Source organism: Alosa alosa, chromosome 16, assembly GCF_017589495.1.
Source record: "Alosa alosa isolate M-15738 ecotype Scorff River chromosome 16, AALO_Geno_1.1, whole genome shotgun sequence".
Classification (NCBI taxonomy): domain Eukaryota; kingdom Metazoa; phylum Chordata; class Actinopteri; order Clupeiformes; family Clupeidae; genus Alosa; species Alosa alosa.
This window is the reverse complement of record NC_063204.1, coordinates 29,637,369-29,656,128: the sequence shown is the minus strand read 5'-3', so window position 1 is coordinate 29,656,128 and position 18,760 is coordinate 29,637,369. Positions and strand designations below refer to the sequence as shown.

The window sequence follows — 18,760 nt, the reverse complement described above, 5'->3', positions numbered from 1 at the left end:
AGTAGCGGAAAGTAATGTGGCAACGCTGCGCAGCGCAGCCCAGCACAGTGCGGAGAGTAGCGCAGCGCAGAGCAGAGGAGAGCGCGGGACTGTGCAGAGCACTGGGAGGCCAGGCTGAACCGAGTGAACTGTGGCAGAGTGTTTGCTGTGAGGTCACAGGGTCCAACATTCCACTGGAGCAGTGTTTACACGGCTCGGGAGAGCAGGGGGATGGCTAGGGGGGAGTGCGGGGGCTTACGCAAAAGGGAACCAATCAACTCCCACCCAGGCGCCCGCTCTGCTCTGCTGAGCTATTGGGAATGCAGGCACTTACTCACACAGCACACTGAGGATGCTGTATGCAAAACACATGCTGGGATTAACCAAAGACAATAATCTGCTTCTGCAGATGTACACAATTAAAATGAAATTGAAAAACTAAGACAAAGATTCTTTGTTGCATGTTAAATAAAAAAAAAAAACACATTATACATTTGGTATTGGTTATAATAACATAGAATCACCATAACAATTATATTTGGCAAATTTAACCCTTTAACTGCCTGCTCAACCGTTTGGTAGAGCACACTTTAAGACACCATATCTAACCAAAAAATCCAACTGTTTTGAGTTTAAACATATGGAGCCATATCTACCACTTGAGTACTACTTGTTAAGCACAAAATATTTGCTCAGTACCTCTGTAATGTCAAAGGCCACACCTTCTCATCATACGCGATTTAATACATTAATGTACACGATTTCGGCCATATTTCGGCCATATTACACGATTTCGGAGTCACATCTACCAAGTTTTCAAAAATAAGACTTTTTTTCTTCATTATTATGTTAACATGAAGTGGAATAACACATGTATTAACTTACATTAAAAATATGTACATATTTTCATGGTCAAATATTCTTTTGAAAACATGCTAAGCTTTCAGAAAATATATGATATAGTTGAATCACAAAAATGAACTATACTTATGGATGCTGAATAGTCGTTCCCAATAAAACTTCATTTCATTGCTTGAGTCATTACATACAAAATTGGTGAACTAGTTATCAAATTCAGTCACAATGCTGTAGAATTACAAAGAGCATATACAGTAAAACTGTGAAACGTACATATTCAGTGTCTTGTACTCACTTACTCCCCTAACTACAGCAATTTGTAACGTTACTGTAGTTTTCAAATGGCTCAAGTGCTGTCTTGAGCATTTTCAGGTGGTGTCGGTGTTCTGACCTTTTTTTGCATGGGAAAACACTGAGAGCATAAACTGTCGTAATGAAAACATGAGAGCCATTTGACTTTCTTGTTCATAAACGATGGTGTCAAGACTTCTCATTTTGATGACACTGGCAGTTTCGTGGACATAAATACTTGCTTTTGAGGAATGGACTATCCATTTTGAGCAAGTGACGGGCTTTTGCAGGTTATCCACTAGGTTTTGCTGTTTGCACTAATTGTTTTGAGAAATGCACTAACTGCTGTGCAAATGTTAATAGTCATGTGAGAAAAGCAGCAAAGCGACTGAGAAAAACTGTAACATTACTTGTCCACATTTCCAATACGCTCCTTTCTAGAGTCGTTTGGCTGTCATGGAGATCTAACCTCTCTAGCGATGCATACCTTATTGAGGAACAGTCCAGCCTTCAGCAATGAACCTTTGTGTAACTTTGTGATGTTTTGTCTTGCCATTGGGTACAAATAAAAGACCACAATGATGCAGCATTAAAATAAAGATGTCTGCACTGACAGTGTTGACATTATATGATTGGCTCACTCTGGAAGATGACAAAGTGCAGAATGATATGGCCTATACATCTCCAGCAGATGCATCTATCCGAAGCTGTTGTATGGTATTTTCATCAGTATTTGAGCTCTTAAAGTAAAACTGATGACCTTGTTGCCATCAGAGATTTGTTTTGCCAATTTGCACTAGTTTTTGTGAGGCACCCTCTTCAAGAAAAGTGGATCTTTATCCTTCCCTTGGAGTTGGCGATGCAACCAGAACCTCTGTTTAAATCTGTGCAGTTGTGGACCCTTAAAATGTTATAAGGTATGTTTTTGAAGGTAAATAGCTTCTAAAACACCCTCAATTTGATTTTGACGATGCAGTGATAAACACAACTCACAATGTTGTAAATAACTGTCCTGTCATGTAGTTGGAAAGCCTGGAGCTCGATGCCAAGACAAATCAATTAGCAACCCAAAGGAACATTTCTTGCCATGAAAATGTTTTTTATTTGTCTCATAAGAAACAAATCAGATCTTATTGAGATGTCATCAGTTTATCCTAAGGAACCCTTTGGAAAAATAAAGTGAGATAAGAATAGATTGAGAAGGAAAAATAGAACAAAATATTTTGAGATTTTAATTTGAATTTAGGTTAAGATTTAGATTAGGGCCAGGAAAGGGCCTCCCTCTTGTCTCAGCACATGTCCAATTTCAGTTCAATAAAACTTTTTTTTTTCTCACTCTATGTTGATGGGAAGCTAGCTTGCCTTTATCAATGCCAACTGTGCTGCTGTTGGTCTTCACAAGGCTAGTTGGTTCAGTCATTATTTTAAACAATAAAACAAGGAATCTATGTATGTGAGAGTGTGTGTTCTTTGTATATTTCTAAAACCATTCATCTAACCACCTTCACACGACGTCTAACGACCCAAACGAGCAGTGTTATGGCCTATGCAGATTACATTCTTCCAAGATGGTCTTTTACGATTGACCATGTCAGACATCACATGTCGTCAGTGTCAGTGTCAACCATAAACTGTATAAAATAGGTGTCAACACGGGAGTTTTAGGAGATTCCCAAAAAATTCTAACATGCTAGACTATTGGTCATGGAGTCTAAAACGTCACAGACAATAAATCGGGGGTCGTTGAATAGGCTGTCACAATACAAGACGGTTCCTCCCTTGGCATCCTTCCCCACTTTTTGGCCATTATCCCCAGAGCAACTTGGGGTTAAGTGCCTTGCTCAAGGACACAATGGTGGAAGACGGGAATTGAACACACACCTTTTCAGGCTCGCCCTGCCCCTTTGCCACTACACAACCACCGCATTTTGGTACTATGGTGACGGCCACTGGATGCAGTGTTTGCATGTTTTTAATGGTAGATGTTTTGGAGGATTAAGAATATATAGTATGTCATACCTGACTTCTCACTACACCTAAATCAGAGTCCACAGATTAAAAATGTACATTTAAAAATAACTTATACGGAGATCATTCTTTAAATGACACATTTAACTTGAAGTGCTTAAGGGCTCTAGATTTTCTCCACTCTTAAGTCTAAATGTCCAAGAAATACAATATGCTTTTTAAATATCCGTAAGAATCACATTTACTGCAGAAATCACTATAATACAGTATCTGTTCAGGAAATGTTTATTTTCAAAAACATTGTACATTATCACAATATTATACCTCAATGATGATCTAACATGGACTGTTAACACCCAGAACACACTGAGGAAATCTAGGCAAAGACTGTACTTCCTACGTCAGCTGAGGAAGTTCAAAGTATCAGCACCCATCTTGAAGGCCTTTTACTCCTCAGCTGTGGAGAGTGTCCTGACAAATAGCATCATCACTTGGTATGGGAACTGTACAGCCCGTGACTGCAGTGCCCTACAGAGAGTGGTGCGATCTGCCGAACGTACCATCAGAGCACCTCTCCCTACCCTGCAGGAGACCTACAAGAAAAGACTATGTACCAGGGCCCAAAGTATTGTAAAGGACTCGTCACATCCTGACTTTTTCAAATAACTGAGGTCAGGCAAACATCTCTGCAGCTACAAGACCAGAACAGAGAGACTGAGGTGGAGTTTTTTTCCTCAAGCAATTCATATCCTTAACACACACAAGACTATATAAACTTTTTTTTTTTTTTTTTTTTACACACTTGCACGTGGACTGTACACACACTGCACTTTTTATTCTCTCTTGCTATTTATTCAAATATTTCTTGATCTTTCTTTCTTCACACTTGCACAGAAAAAGTTGAACACCAAATGAAATTTCACTACATGCTTTACGTTAGTATTGCTATGTATGTGACAAATAAACCTCCTTGTATCCTTGTATTAATTACTGTCGCATTTAACAATGAGATTGTTGCAATTTACACTGAGATTTCACAACTCTCAAGGTCACTTTAATTCTCAATTATATATTGAAATTAGCAGGGAGGAGTCATCACAATTAATTTTCTCTCATTTGGAGTTTCACATACTGTAGCATTTAATTTTTGATCACTGATTTCATTGTGTGGCAGCTGTTGTTTTATCAAATTATATATATCACACAACTTCTTTACTATTTAAAAAAAGAATGGCTTCATTTTGATGATATGCACGCAGATAGGCATTATGTCTGCCCATAATGATGTACACTCCCTCAGAGCGTCTGGCATTACACAATCTAGCTTGGTTGTTCTGACCAAGGTGGCAGTTCTTTGTGAATTGAGTGCTCCCTTGGCACTAGACAGGTACCCATTACGTTAAAAAAAATGTATAAAAATGTGAATTCCTCCATTGTGTTATTTTATAGAAACAATCTTTTTCCTGGTGTAAGTTTGTATGTGTTATAGAAAGTAGTTTGGTCTACATAATTCCTATAGTTTCCAAAATTTAATTCACTCTGGCCTTTAGGACACTTCCTGGATCTACTGCTGGCCCCTCTTGCCTTCCATCAACACTAAGAGGTCACAGTCAAGACTCTTTTCTTCTGTGATTCCTCGTTGGTGGAATGATTCATGTACGTAATGCTTTCCTTTCTAGTGATAGTTTTGGCATTTTCATCTGTTTACCTTGTATCTAATGAATTCTCCTTACAGAGTCATGAGGTGGGATGCGGGAAATGACCCAATGGGAGAGAGAGATGGGGTGGGATGCAGGAAATTACCCAATGGGAGAGAGAGATGGGATGGGATGCAGGAAATGACCCAATGGGAGAGAGAGATGGGGTGGGATTGGAAATGCCACAGCGCCCCCTACTATCTGACTACTTTAAACTGTAAATTATTATTGATAATGTTTATTGTTATTATTTTATGTCCCTTTGGACAAAAAGGGGACAGAGGGTATCACCATCTGGAATTGCAATTTGGTGCACCTGCTTTTGTTGGAATTATGTGTGTCAATATGAATTGTAATTACAGTTACTTAGAGTTACAGTTATACAGTACAGATGTAATCATATGTAATAAAGGAAACATGTTTTATATACACGTTTTGTGTCCCTGCCCACCCACTCAATGTTACAGTACATTCAATGTATAAACATATCATATATAAAAAGGAAAATATGAAACATTCATCAAACTGTATATAAGAAATAGCACTCCAGCACATACTGCTTCTGAGAACTACTTGTCGGAAATATGGTATTGGACTGTTGCCAAATCTGCTACAAACAATGCTTACTTTCCTTATAAAATTAGTCCGCATTTTGTTGAAAATGTGCTACCGGTATTAGCATATGTGTTCATATCTCATATCTTTGTTGCTAATTACTCACAGATTTAAGACCATGACTCGTACTCTAAGGACGAGAGGGATCATAAGGTATTATGTTACAGAAAACACAACCAGCCTCCTGAAAGGCCTTCTTCATCTCCACCTGAAACAGAAACACACTGGGTTAAGCACCCGAGAGCCTAATAAAGGCAAATGAATTAGGGGTCTTTTAAAACGAGCACGTTAATACCATCTGATCTGGATCCAAACACAGACCGATCACAGCCCCTCCACTGCCAGGAAACTTCACAGACGAACCAAACTGCAGAGCAGACCAGTATGAAGAATGACACATGCTCATGAATAAGGGAAGGCCATTGAAGAAAGCAGGCCATTTTTGGTAAAAGCTCCAAAGACAAGTTCTTCAGTGGCACTATGTTACACTATGCTTTTCATGAATATTAGGACATCTTGTCATATGTTGATAACTCTATTTCATATTCGTATATATGAATATAAAGAAAAAGAACCACATTCACAGTTCCTTTAAAAAAGAAACACTTTGAATCGCCCCATGGACGTTTCAAGCAGAAAGCTCTTTTTCAGCGTATCAATGGTGTAATCGCCATTGACACGCTGAGGAAGAGTTTTTTGCTTGAAATGTCCGTGGGGCAATTAGTTTTTTTTTTTTAAAGGAACTGTGAATGCATTTCTTTCTCTTTATATTCAGTTATTTACATGTAACATGTAAGGATCCGACACCCAGTGTATAATTCTCAGGTGTTGAGCGCGTTTTTTCATTGTTTTACGATATTCGTATCACACATTCACACATGTTAATTGATCTAGGAAATTTCCATCGGAGGTCCTGTAGTCCACTATTTACATTTATCACCCGTTCCATTTAAAAAGAAGCCCACTAGTTCAGCTTGTTGTACAACTTTCATTGGCCCTATAGACCCTTTCAACAATAAAAACAAAAACAATGCCTGAACGTTCTATTTGGGCCCCAATCTACTTCCTCTGCATTAAGATAACAGATAGAATGTTAAAAAGGAAGTCTTGTGGGGCCAACTATGATGCTGATAATGGAACTCTCTTGAAAGGGTCCATAACAGCGATAGCGTGGACAGTCAACTTGTTCACAGTTGATTCCATTGTTACGAAGCCTTTAGGCTCAACCGTCGTCCTACTATGGTTGTTATAGTTACCATTCATAAGCATTGATATGGAACGGCGATCAAAGTTTTTTTACCAGATCTACTTCATAGGTGTCCCGTTATTCACCTCGGCGGCCGTTATCCCTTAATTACAGTATAGTATGTATGTTATATGGGTAAGGCTATTTGCACCCCTGGAACAATTAGCAGTGTATGCTATTCGTACCCTGGTGCAATTAGAAGTGAATTCTATTCGTACCCCCATCTGGTACAAATATCAATGTATGCTATTCGTACCCCGGTGCACACAGCAATGTGTTCTATTAATACCCCGTCTGGTACAAATATCAGTGTATGCTATTTGCACCCCTGTGCATTTACTCTGGTATATTGATCACACAATGTAATTAAAAAAAAAAAAACGAGCAACATGTTTTTGTTGTTACGTCACAGGGTGTGAACAGCTCAGCTGTGTAATAGACACTCTGAATAAGGTATGCTGTTTGCATCAATGTATAGTTAGAAGTGGATGCTATTTGTACCCTGGTGTATATAGCAATGTGAAATCGGTTTGAGCACCCCACATGCGGGATACAAACCCCGGTCTCCCACGTACTAAGCCGTGTCTGTGACCACTGCACTATCTGCTTCTACAACTAGATAGATAGATAGATAGATACAGTAGATACTTTATTGATCCCCAGGGGAAATTCAAGAACTAGATGGGTGTTTGAAGGTAAATCTATAGTTAATAGGCCTGAGCGTCATACTCAAGAAATTTCTGTTAACTAACAAACTGACGGTTGTATGTGTTCACTGAACGAAGATTATGAAAATAAAACACATATTTAATTAAAACTTAATTTGAACATATATTAGTGCCGAAACCTTTCAGAATTCTTCACTTCTGTAAATAGACACTCTGATGTTATATACAGTTGACGATGATCATATAAGAGTTGTCAGAGGATTAATAAAAAAAGGCAACAATAAATGTAGTTCACATACCTGTCTTGCTATCTGAATCATCTTCAGATTCCCAGGTCCCAAACAGTCATCTGTGTATATGGACCTGTTGAAAAATATACAGGATTTATGAACTCAATCAGACCCAATTATATGTAAAGTAAAGATGAACGCATTAATTACGCTGTAATATCGGTTTCTGATTGTTTTTTTTTACAGTATACAGTAAAAATGGGTAATTTGTCACACATGTCTGACACATAATTGCACATGGGTAATTTGTGTGTGATGTGCCACCATGTGATAAAAATAATGAGCCTGAGGGAACTACATTTGATACACAGAAAACTATAGCACCATTAAATCCTATGGCATGGGAAGCACAGTTGTGAGCAAATTTGTGGCTCCCGTTACAGTTCATTGAAAGAATGCTTAATTTCTTCAGGAAAGATTATGAAATTAAAAGCAAACCTTCTTGGCTCCATGTCTTTTATATGTATATCCTAAAATGGCGATGATGAAAATATGATGATTTATTGGATTACAGCAGTATTTCAAACTAACCGTTTCACCTTAATCAGTAACACAGAGACATATTCTATCTTGTATTTCAGCCTGTTTGAATGGAGTTTAAAGAGGCCATTCTGTAGTTAGGCAACATTGTGTACATCATGTACAATATTCTGTTGAATGAAACATCAGAGGCAAAGTCTGATTTGCATTAAACATGCCATAAAGAATGATGACTGCCATTTACTTATGTCTGTTTCAAATTATTTCAGAGAAAAATTGAGTATTGCTCTTTTTTATTGAAAGGGTTGCAACAAATGTGGCCATGGTTGTGGCTTCTGCTTCGAGGCCACCTTGTGTAGGCCGGCTGACACCCGATCAATTCTCATCTCGACTGAAATTGAGAATGGTCTGGCTTTGATCACTTTCGATTTACAAGTGGTGTAACCAAAAGTGAAATTAAACTTAATTAAACTCTCATGAGCACAAAAATATTTACTAACGGAAGGTTTTAAATGCAGATATTTACTCAATTCAAAAGAAAATATGTGTTTATGTTGTTTAACATTGATTATATCAGTGCAGTGTTAGGATAGGTTAGGGTCACATGGTAGGGATAGCACTGACTTACAGACAGGGATCCAGTGATGCCCCTACCTGTGGCTAATTGGTTAAATAGGACCTGTCCTCACCTTCGTGGGGGGCAATTAGTTTTGGAAGGTTTAGTGGTAGCTGAGGCCTGTTGTCTCCCCATGCTGCTGCCATTTGGATTCATGCTTTGTTTTGGAATGACCACCATTAAACTAAAATTTTAACTATATGAACATCAACGCTTGGGCTGGCCAGATAGAATTATAGACGGAGCACAGGGCAAGCAGTCACGCCGCAGGTATGTTGACCGCTATCGGTCTAGGTTTTTAGCAATCAGTTGAACAAAGTCTCAGCCAGTCAGTAGTCAAGTCAGAAATCTCAGAGAGTTTTTCACGGCACCAGAGACCCATGTCGTGTTGCTAACAGACGCAGTCTGAGGTTACAAAGAAAAGGCACACTTCTTATAGGACTTTGGCAAATCTTTAGCAATATCCAAGTATGGTATGTCAGGAATCAAGATGAGCACATCACCCGTTTTTGCCCAACATTGTATACAAGGATGTAACCCCTAACAACTGACATCCGTGATATTAACCCAAAGGCTGACCTAACATACATGAAGGCACCAACCTCCCTAGTAGGAGATGGCCGCTCCAACTCAGGGCCCCTTCTATCTTAACAAACATGCACTCTTAGGCCCAATCACCTTGAGGAAGAATGCCACTGATGCTAAACATCTCTCATCAACCCGATTTCTGTTTACTCATACACTTCGGTCTTTAAGGCTAGAAATGTCTTACTACACCGCTCCTTGAAGCTCCTGCCAAACTGACATGCAGACAAGCACACATCAGTTAGGAGGACCTACTTCCAAGTTTGTGCACTTCACGTAGGGCTATCGTGTTGGGCTAGCATGTAGGGTTAGCGTGTAAAGTTATCAAATAGGGGACTTCCATGCTTTCTGTTGTGGTGCAAGTTGCAGGAGGCTTTTAGTTAAGTAACAATACTCTAGACAACAAAGAGCTTGGGCCTGCACCCCCCGCTAACAGCAGTCATAGTGTTCAACGCACTACTAACATACTCCTGTCCGTCATCATAGAAAAGCCCAGCCCATGCCAGATAAGCAGTTGTGATTGGTTCCTGGATTTTTGGTGATCGGGGAATGGTCTTGAATGGGGGCGTTGCCAGACAGAACTGCTAACCAAATTAAAATGTGCTCACAGATTCATCTGGGTTCATCCAGGCTTTACCATGTGTGCAAACAAATGCAGAGGTCCTACCTTCGTAGCTCCAGGTTCTTGTCCATTAACTGAGCAAGCATTGCCCAGTCCTTACTTTGTATGGCCAACCTGAATGAGCAATCGATAAATGATAGAATGTCTTATCATCTAGAGAAATGTAGATACAAATAGAGAAATAGAATAGAAATAGAGAAATACAAATAGAATTGAGAATAACAAAGTATGTAGTATGTGGCTTTTCCATCTAAAACAAGTGCACTAGCTGCTAACAGACATGCCTTTCATAAACGCCTGCTAGAAGCCTGCTATCTGACTGACATTGAAGAATGATATGATGACGTTAGGGACAACACAGAAATGCACAGTGTACAGCCAGGGTAGTCAGCACAAACCTTGCTTGGTCAGTTAGCTCAGCAAAAGACTTCATGGCTTTAATAACTTCAGTCTCTCCTATCGGAAAAAAATATCAGTAACACAGGCGTGGGTTAAAGAAACCTCTGATTTGAAGTATTTAACTCTGCCTGAAATGTACCATTAAGCCATCGCTGTCTAACATTGCTGTGTATTCGGCCTGAATCACTGGGATCCCCCAAATAGGCCAACCAGAAAGGTGGAAGACTGTCCATGTTCATGCCAATGTACTCTCCTATGCATCAGAAACACACAGTGAGACTCACACCATAAAGGACCATTCCACCATTTAGATGCATTTCAGCTAGTAGAATGTGTACAGTGCAGACATGCTAGAGTTAAACAGCATTCATAAAATCGTACCATGTCCCTTTGCATCCATCAGCTGCTTACTGAAATCCATGTATACCAGTCCTTCATAGACCTGTGACCAAACATTTACATCAATTTCATTTATCCAAAGTGACTTACATATGTCAATTACATAAGGCGATGATAGTACACAGGGAAACATTTAGAGCAGAACTTTTAGACTTTTTGGATCCATGTAATAATTGAACGGTCATGACAGTTTCCCAACTGATCATCACATTTCTCCAGATAAGAGTATGTTGTCCAATACCAATGGGAGCGGGCCAACATAACACTGCTCAAGCATCATTGCTAAAAATGTTGCCCTGAATATAATCACCTTTTAGAGTGAATTGACACAATTAAAAGTAAATACTTACTATATTCTCTCTCAAACTGGAACAATTCTTTACTTTGACCTGTTATTTTACATAAAATATAAACTTCATAGGTCACCTGAACCACCCTGTCCTGGAGCCCAGCGGTGATGAAGAGTTCATCGGTCTCAACATTTAAGATGAAGTTGGCCCTCACTGGTTTGGGGAGGTCCTGACAAGAGAAGAAGAAAACAAGATGATGTATTCAATAGTTATGTGATTAATGAATGCCTAAATTGTGATTAATTAATGCATAATTGCTATGTGCATTAATTTAATATAGATATTATTATTATCAAAAGGCCTTATAGCATGGTCTTCACAGTTAATAATATGAATATTAGAACGCAGTCGCTCAGTTAAGACAACAAAATGTTTTGACAAAGAAAACTTCTAGTCTAAAGTGCCACCCAGTGGCTGTAAATATAATGCAACAGCAGCAGACTAAATTGCCCAACATCATTTCCAAGACTGGACACTTACATTATCTGTAATGTTGTAGAATTTCATCAGGCATTTCAGGGTTGCAGACACAATAGCACTTTCAATGTGAAGATGAAAATATGATTGTCACACACAAGGAAAGAGGAAGTAAACAACATGATCTTACACTTGCATTTTTACTTCAAACACAGCAGTCATCCCCTGCTATTGCCAATGCCATGAGCAGGTATGCTTGTCATGAGCAGGTATGCTTGTATGCTTGCAACATTTAGCCTCCACTGTTACACCATAGACGATAATGGTACATTTGAAAAAGTTAGGCCAGTCTTCTAAAACCATTTCTACGCTCTGCAAACAGAGTGCTTCACTAGCGGGCCCAGTGTAGCCCAGGCCTAAGTCAGTAAGTGGCCTCCTTGACAAAATGAGAAATGACAGTTCAGAGCACTTACCTGCTTCCAGCCAGTCCCTACATAAGAGAACAGAAACCAGATGACAAGGGTCAAAAAGGGACACAATACTCCTGAATATTCATCAAGGACAAGCAGCCTTTTCATAACGCATCTGCAGCATAAAGAATGTCCAAGCATAACACATCTGCAGCATAAACAGTGTCCAAGCATAACGCATCTGCAGCATAAAGAGTGTCCAACCATAACGCATCTGCAGCATAAAGAATGTCCAAGCATAACGCATCTGCAGCATAAACAGTGTCCAACCATAACGCATCTGCAGCATGAAGAGTGTCCAAGCATAACGCATCTGCAGCATAAACAGTGTCCAACCATCTGAAAAAAACACAGTACTCACCACCTGCCGTGGGATGTTGGTGTCATACTTGAGAGTAAAATTCTGCTTTCGCAAAGCAATTCTGAAAAAGAATGGTGCATGTCAAGGCATACCCTTTACTGACAAGAATGTTGAATGACCTACAACTTTATTTGATTTAATTAATGTCAATAGCAGGGACTTCTACTGTACAGCACCATAGACTTTGTCTTAAAGTGCTTTGTAGAGCCCATGGCTGAAACCAGGACGGAGTCTCTCTGATAGACCAAGGAGTTGTGTCAGTAATTTATTCCTGAGAATAAATTATAAAAGTCATAACATTTCTTACCCTTGTTTGGAGCAGAATTGATAGAATTTCTTGCAGGTAGCCTGTAGTAGGCGTAGACCCCCCAGGTACCTAGAGAGCAGCAGGGAAACCCGTTAGGCACTGTCCAGAGCTTGATGCAAACCACTGCACTGTCCTGCATGCAACCAGGGACATTCTGCACCAGCATCAGTGCAGTAGTTCACTGTCTTATTGCAGTTAAGAAAGCATGCCATTTACTCTTGACAATTCAGCAGAAAAATCATTAAAGAATGAAAAGAGGTGAAGTTATTTATGTGGTAACTAAAGACAGATGTACCAGCATTTATCCATTGAAAGAAAAAAAACACACACATAGTAATAATTAGTAATAAGTGGTTAGTGTGCTAACCCTTCTTTTCTGCTGATGTGGTAGAGGTCCTGCAGACTGCCAAATTCTGTGGGGTCATTGAGTGGATGAGGAAGAAGGACCTACGGTTCATACAGAAAACAACAGTATATACTGTAGCAGATACTGCAGTGCAGTAAGGGAAATCTGTCATGAGTATTAACAAGACAAGTAGAAGACTGGATGTTCACATTACCAGAGTCTGGTTTTCCAGAAGTGTGACCTCGGCCCAGAAGTTAGAGATGGACATAGCAATTGTTTTGCCGTGAAAGCCATCTGAAGGGTTCCCCATAAGTCCAACTCTGTGATTGGGCAACACACTCCATCAGTATGGTCATAGAGTGAATCATTTGGCTTGTAAATGTGCTATCATTTTGGTATGTAAATGTGCTATAATCTTCTCTTCATGTTGATGTAAATGTACAGCTACTGTATCTTCTGCTACTGTCTTATCACAAAAGCTTTGGAAAATTACAAAATATTGACTAAGATTACAGCACTTTGACATTCCACCATTTTCCATTTCAAGAGGAAATTGAGAGTAGCACTAGTTACCTGGCAAATGAACGGCATGTAATGGGCTTGACAGGAGGCTCTCGTTGCTTGGCAGAATAGTGGGCCAACCATTTGGCATATTCTGACAGCCCCTGTAACGTGTTGAAATATAAGCATTGTGTTTTGACAATGCTATGTGTACATGTGATTAATGATGTGATTGGTGACCCTAATGAGTGATCAATGATGTGATTGGTGACCCTAATCAGCTACACACCACTTGGCCAATAAGCTGAAACCCGGTGGGAAGCTTCATGCCGAACACAGGCATCTCCTGGATGTTGATGAACCACTCCTGTAGTGAAAGCACATCAGATGCAGTATTGGATCAGTGCAGTGGTTTAGGCTAAGCATACAGAGGAGATGGCAATCAAACCACAACTGGTATCAAAAGTGTTGGAGTGCCATAGGATAAAGAGTGAATCTGTTCTAATTTGCCACTATTTACCCAACTGTGAGCAATATGTGTTGACTTTTATAGGTTTTTACATATGTTTACCTAGAGATTGGCAGGGTTTTATTTCAGTTAGCCTAATAGCTGGTTTGATTTGCATTGAGAGATGATCTTATGGAAAGTACCCCATGCCAATCTCTAGGTATGGTGAAGGGTATGTGATGATGTGGGGCTATTTTAATTCCAAAGGCTAAGGGAACTTTATCAGAATGCATAGTATCCTGGATCCATGAAATACTGTAACTGGCCTTTAAAAATAAAAATCTGCCTGCCTCAATGGGAATTTAACATTGGGGTATGTATTTTATTTTGTTTTAAGGAAGAACATTTCCTGTATTTTAAGAAAGAACATGTATGTATCTATGATTCATTATTCATTCACAAAGACAATTGGTGTCCTTAAAGGTTGGATTTTTCCTCATTTTTTAATTAAGGCATTAAGATCAATTTCCAAAAGAAGATTTTTTTTATTTTTCTTTTTAGTCAACTTTAGCATGTGTATGTACAGGGTATGTAAACTTATGAGCACAACTGTAGATATATGTATGCATATTTAGACTCACCCAAAACTTCCCCATGGTGCGGGCACTGATCTCCTGGGTTTTGGAGAGGAACTCTGACAGGTAGGGGAGCGTCTCCTTCTGTAGGCAGTAGAATACTACGCTGGCCAACCGAGACAATGTCTGGCCCTCAGGTGGCTTCTCCAGGAAGCAAGTGATCCTGGCAGATACAGAGAGAGCGACATGCTTTCAAGTCAAGTCAAGTTAAGTTTATTTATATAGCACATTTCATACACAGAGGTCATTCAATGTGCTTTACATAAACAAAAGCAAACAGCAATAACAAATACAAGCATAAAAGGGCAATAGTGAAAGAATAGTTTAAAAGGTAAAGATAATAGTAATAGTAATTTTTAAAAAATCATAAAACGCACAAGGTAAAATCATTTAAAAATAGAGAATGATTAAAAAGACAAAATAAAAGACACAAGACACAAAAAAGATTCAGAATTTATAACTCAGTGCAGTTAGCAGAAAGCATATGAGAACAGTTTGGTCTTAAGTCTACATTTAAAACTGGCTACAGTTGGGGCCTTTTTAATGTCATCCGAAAAGTTGGTTCCAGAGCTGAGTCAAGATAGCAGCCAAAAAAGCTGCTTCACCATGTTTAGTTCTAACAGCAGGTTTAACTAACAGGTTTTTCTCCTGAGACCTGAGAGGTCTGGAGGGTGTGTACTGCTGAAGCATGTCTGAGAGGCATTTAGGTCCTGCTCCATTTAGTGATTTATAAACAAGCAGTAGTGCTTTAAAGTCAATTCTGTGACTTACTGGAAGCCAGTGCAGGGACTTAAGAATTGGAGTAATGTGGTCAGTTCTTTTAGTTTTTGTGAGAACCCTAGCTGCTGCATTTTGTATCACCTGAAGCCATTTGATAGTCTTTTTAGGAAGGCCTGTGAAAAGTCTATTGCATTAATCAACCCTGCTGGAGATAAATGTATGAATGATTTTTCTAAATCATCTTTTGACATCAGCCCTCTAAGTTCGGCAATCTTTTTGAGATGGTAAAAAGCTGATTTCATGTGGCTGTTGAAATGTAGATCACTGTCAATTAATACACCAAGATTTGCTTTCACCCACAACTAAACTGGAAATAGTGATCATTGTTTGCAACGTAATTTGTCCCTTCTCACCTGTGCGTGTCTGGGCACACCTGCACGATGCCACGGGAGTCGCTCTTCTCGCTCTCTTCCAGCTCATAGTATATTACCAGGTCTCCTGGCTACCAAGAAGAGAGACAACTATGTTGTGAAGCCCACTTCAATGTTTCATGTTTCAGTAGAAAAGGAATCCCCCCCTACCTTTGATCTATAGAACCGGACCACTTGTGCTATATCAAAGTTCTGGTCAGCACAGAGCATGTCTCCAGCAATCTTAAAAAAAAAAAAAAAAAAAACACACATACTTAATATGCATTTACATCATTCGTTAAAAACTTGTATAAATAAAAAAACAACTTAAAATGGATTGGAATGGATAGGGGGTCTTTTATAACTGTTTGAAGCACTATGTTTAGCAAGCTATTCTAAAGGAGTATCTCAGCATAATTTCAGTCTTTCAACTGCAACTGACCACCATTATGTCATCTTTAAGTCCACGGCTTCGAATGGCTAACTCAAGGTCAGCCACGGCACCAAGACGATCTTCTAACGTGGTGCTCCCGTCATTTACCAAGTTCTCCACTGGAAAATCATTAGCGGTCGCCCAGCGCTCATAATGTTTATACCTAAATAAAGAAAGCCCTTTTTGTTTCAAATTGCAATTCTAACTTCCAAAACATTAATGAATTTAAATAGATAATTGAAATAGATTATTGTCAATTCTCACTTGTCCGCATTTGTGACCAGATACACTTCAGTGAACAACTGTCTCCTGTAAAGAAACAATAATATTTAAAACAGAAGCTTATTCAAATAGCAATACATTATTGTAATAATATAATAAAAGAACAAGACAAAAGACCCATAAACTACATTAAATATCACAACGGTCCTCCTCCTGCAGCTTTTGGTCATATTCTGTGCACATTCACATGTGTCCAAAATTCCCTTTAAAATAAAGTAAACTTCTCACATACTGGGCCTTTGAGAACAGTATTTCTGTCACTTCACAGAGGTCATATTAAAGCTTTTGTGTCTTATCTCTCAAGTAACACAAATTTGCACAGTCATGAACACAGGCCATGCCATGAGGTTATGAGCATCAGGCTTCCACAAAGGTGTGTATGTATTAGGTTTATTATCAAAGGGGTCATTCAACATGCTGTGTGCTTGTATTCGTATACTGTGTCCGTATTTTGGAAGACTCTCTCTCATTGGGGGAACCCAGATATTTAGCTTGCAACATACTCATCCCACCGGCGTGCGTGTGTGTGTGTCAGGGTAAGTCCGGTATGCTTTCATGACCTCACTACATCTCCAGCACCTTGTTCCCCCATGTTCCTTCCAACATTTCCACCTGGAAACTTCACCACACTCGTACCAGTTGTACATAAATGTGCTCAGAATTAGTATCTCTATGTGTAGCCAATACCTTTCTGCACTCTGTCAACTATCTATCAGCTTAAATCTGGGTAAAGGGTGACGTAGGTTGGTGTAGAGCAGCGCATACAGGGCAAAGTCTGACTCAGAGGCACTATAGTGGAAAAAATGTTGCAAAACATTCGCAAGATTATAACCAGGGGCCTTATGTCTTTGCATGACACAAATACAGGGTGATCACTGTAAGACCTTGTGTACCATGCTGTTTCTGCTCTCAGTGCTCCACTGAGACACTTAGCTCTTGCTCTGAATGACCTTTGAATCACTTCTCACACTGTAGCACAGTGTGAGTGAAAAATGTGACACGTGACCTATGACCAGTAGGCTACTCCAAAACAAGAATGACAACTCTATTTATTTGCTGAAGATGTAGAAAATTCCAACTCACGTGTTTACGGTTTCCCACCAAAAGTCCAGGATCTTCTTTCCTCCCACCCCAGGGAGCAGGGCCTTGGGAACTCCGGTCAGGTGACCATACAAACCTGTGTCATCATTCTGTCAAAACAGTGACACTTTATGATTATAACATAGGCCTATTCAAAACTATTATTCGTCAGTGTTTTAAATCAGGGGGCTATTTTATTTAGTTAAAAGGGTTGGTGGTGGTCGAGAGTAATTAATCACTGATTGTCAAGCTTGAAGCTGGCAAGCACTGCTTCTGTAGTGTGGGTACCACTATGAAGTCCAGCATTGCTTTAGCTAATTTCTCAGAACCTCAGCTACATCATAGAGGATTAAACGACCGTAATCCTACTTCAACAACTATTGCAGTTTCCCCTCGTGACTGACTGAGCTCTGGAATTAATTCGAAACTTCCTGGATCTGGTCAATTGTAAATGTAATTCGCAGTCTTTCACACAGACTTGATGAAGTGAATTGTGATCTCGTGTCAGTCAGACTGACATCTCGGTGCATGTGCACAATCACAGGACGCAACTCACTTTATTTCCTTACGCAACTCTACAGTTGATTTAAGGAGACATGAAAGCATGTTGCAAATAGTGTGTGCAGATGGTTTATGTTGTTAACCACTGCATTGGCTTATAGCTACATACCTTCAACTGTGCCTGTAAAACCGTGTCATGCCCAGCAACTAGTAAAATGCAGATCATCGTTGCGTTTCAGTAAGCTCTCAATCAATGAACGCTTGTTAACGTTACATTGTAGCAGCATCTGACACAAACTCGAACTCTAACCACGTCACCAAGTATGTTCACATTCAAATGTGCCATAATAAAAGTCTTTCCGCTTTGTTATCAAAGTAAAAGCACATCTTTCCTGTAGGCTGTAGACTATAATCGACAGTGTAGAGGTGTGTGGAGAAGACAACAAAATACAAGACTTGAGTCCCATATAGTAACTCTTGAATGGTGAATTTAGGAACTGGTCTGGTTTCAATCATGTAATAATGCATCACTTACATTACTGAATAGCCTACTAATGAAGCCAGGTCTGGGCCTACTCCATCAGCAACACTGATCGAGCAACACAGTTCTGTTCCACAGGGCATTCTTAGAATAACTTTGTGCAACTATACGGGAGCTTGCCCAGTGATACTGACCTCCATCATCATACGGTTTGGTGTCCCCAATGTTCCAAGAGCTCAAAATAATGGTATTGGTCAGTGTAAAAAGATAAGTGAAAAGGTTAATGGCACCCACATTAAGCTATG

At 39.5% G+C, this 18,760-nt stretch overlaps 1 protein-coding gene across 1 annotated transcript; it reads right to left on the bottom strand.

Annotated features, from left to right (window-relative positions):
- Positions 1–3,367: 3,367 nt before the first annotated feature.
- LOC125309778 (glucuronokinase with putative uridyl pyrophosphorylase) lies at positions 3,368–18,282 on the bottom strand. Its single transcript, XM_048266884.1, has 23 exons — positions 18,144–18,282; positions 17,477–17,583; positions 16,376–16,420; positions 16,121–16,274; positions 15,850–15,921; positions 15,682–15,770; positions 14,555–14,711; positions 13,755–13,832; positions 13,538–13,629; positions 13,179–13,284; positions 12,986–13,065; positions 12,619–12,687; positions 12,312–12,372; positions 11,954–11,970; positions 11,544–11,601; positions 11,140–11,232; positions 10,696–10,756; positions 10,454–10,567; positions 10,314–10,371; positions 9,961–10,029; positions 7,622–7,685; positions 5,704–5,775; positions 3,368–5,616 (listed from the first exon to the last, which is right to left on the bottom strand). Exons 1-23 carry the CDS (start codon positions 18,198–18,200, stop codon positions 5,539–5,541), a joined length of 1,851 nt encoding a protein of 616 aa, XP_048122841.1. The 5' UTR covers positions 18,201–18,282; the 3' UTR covers positions 3,368–5,538.
- Positions 18,283–18,760: the final 478 nt, after the last annotated feature.

Excerpts from the sequence above, each read along its gene's own strand:
- LOC125309778 (XM_048266884.1), bottom strand. The coding sequence starts at position 18,200 with ATGATCTGCATTTTACTAGTTGCTGGGCATGACACGGTTTTACAGGCA. Across the intron at positions 14,712-15,681 it reads GTGTGCCCAGACACGCACAG|GATCACTTGCTTCCTGGAGA; the intron begins GTGAGAAGGGAC and ends TGTATCTGCCAG. Across the intron at positions 10,568-10,695 it reads GATGGATGCAAAGGGACATG|GAGAGTACATTGGCATGAAC; the intron begins GTACGATTTTAT and ends TCTGATGCATAG.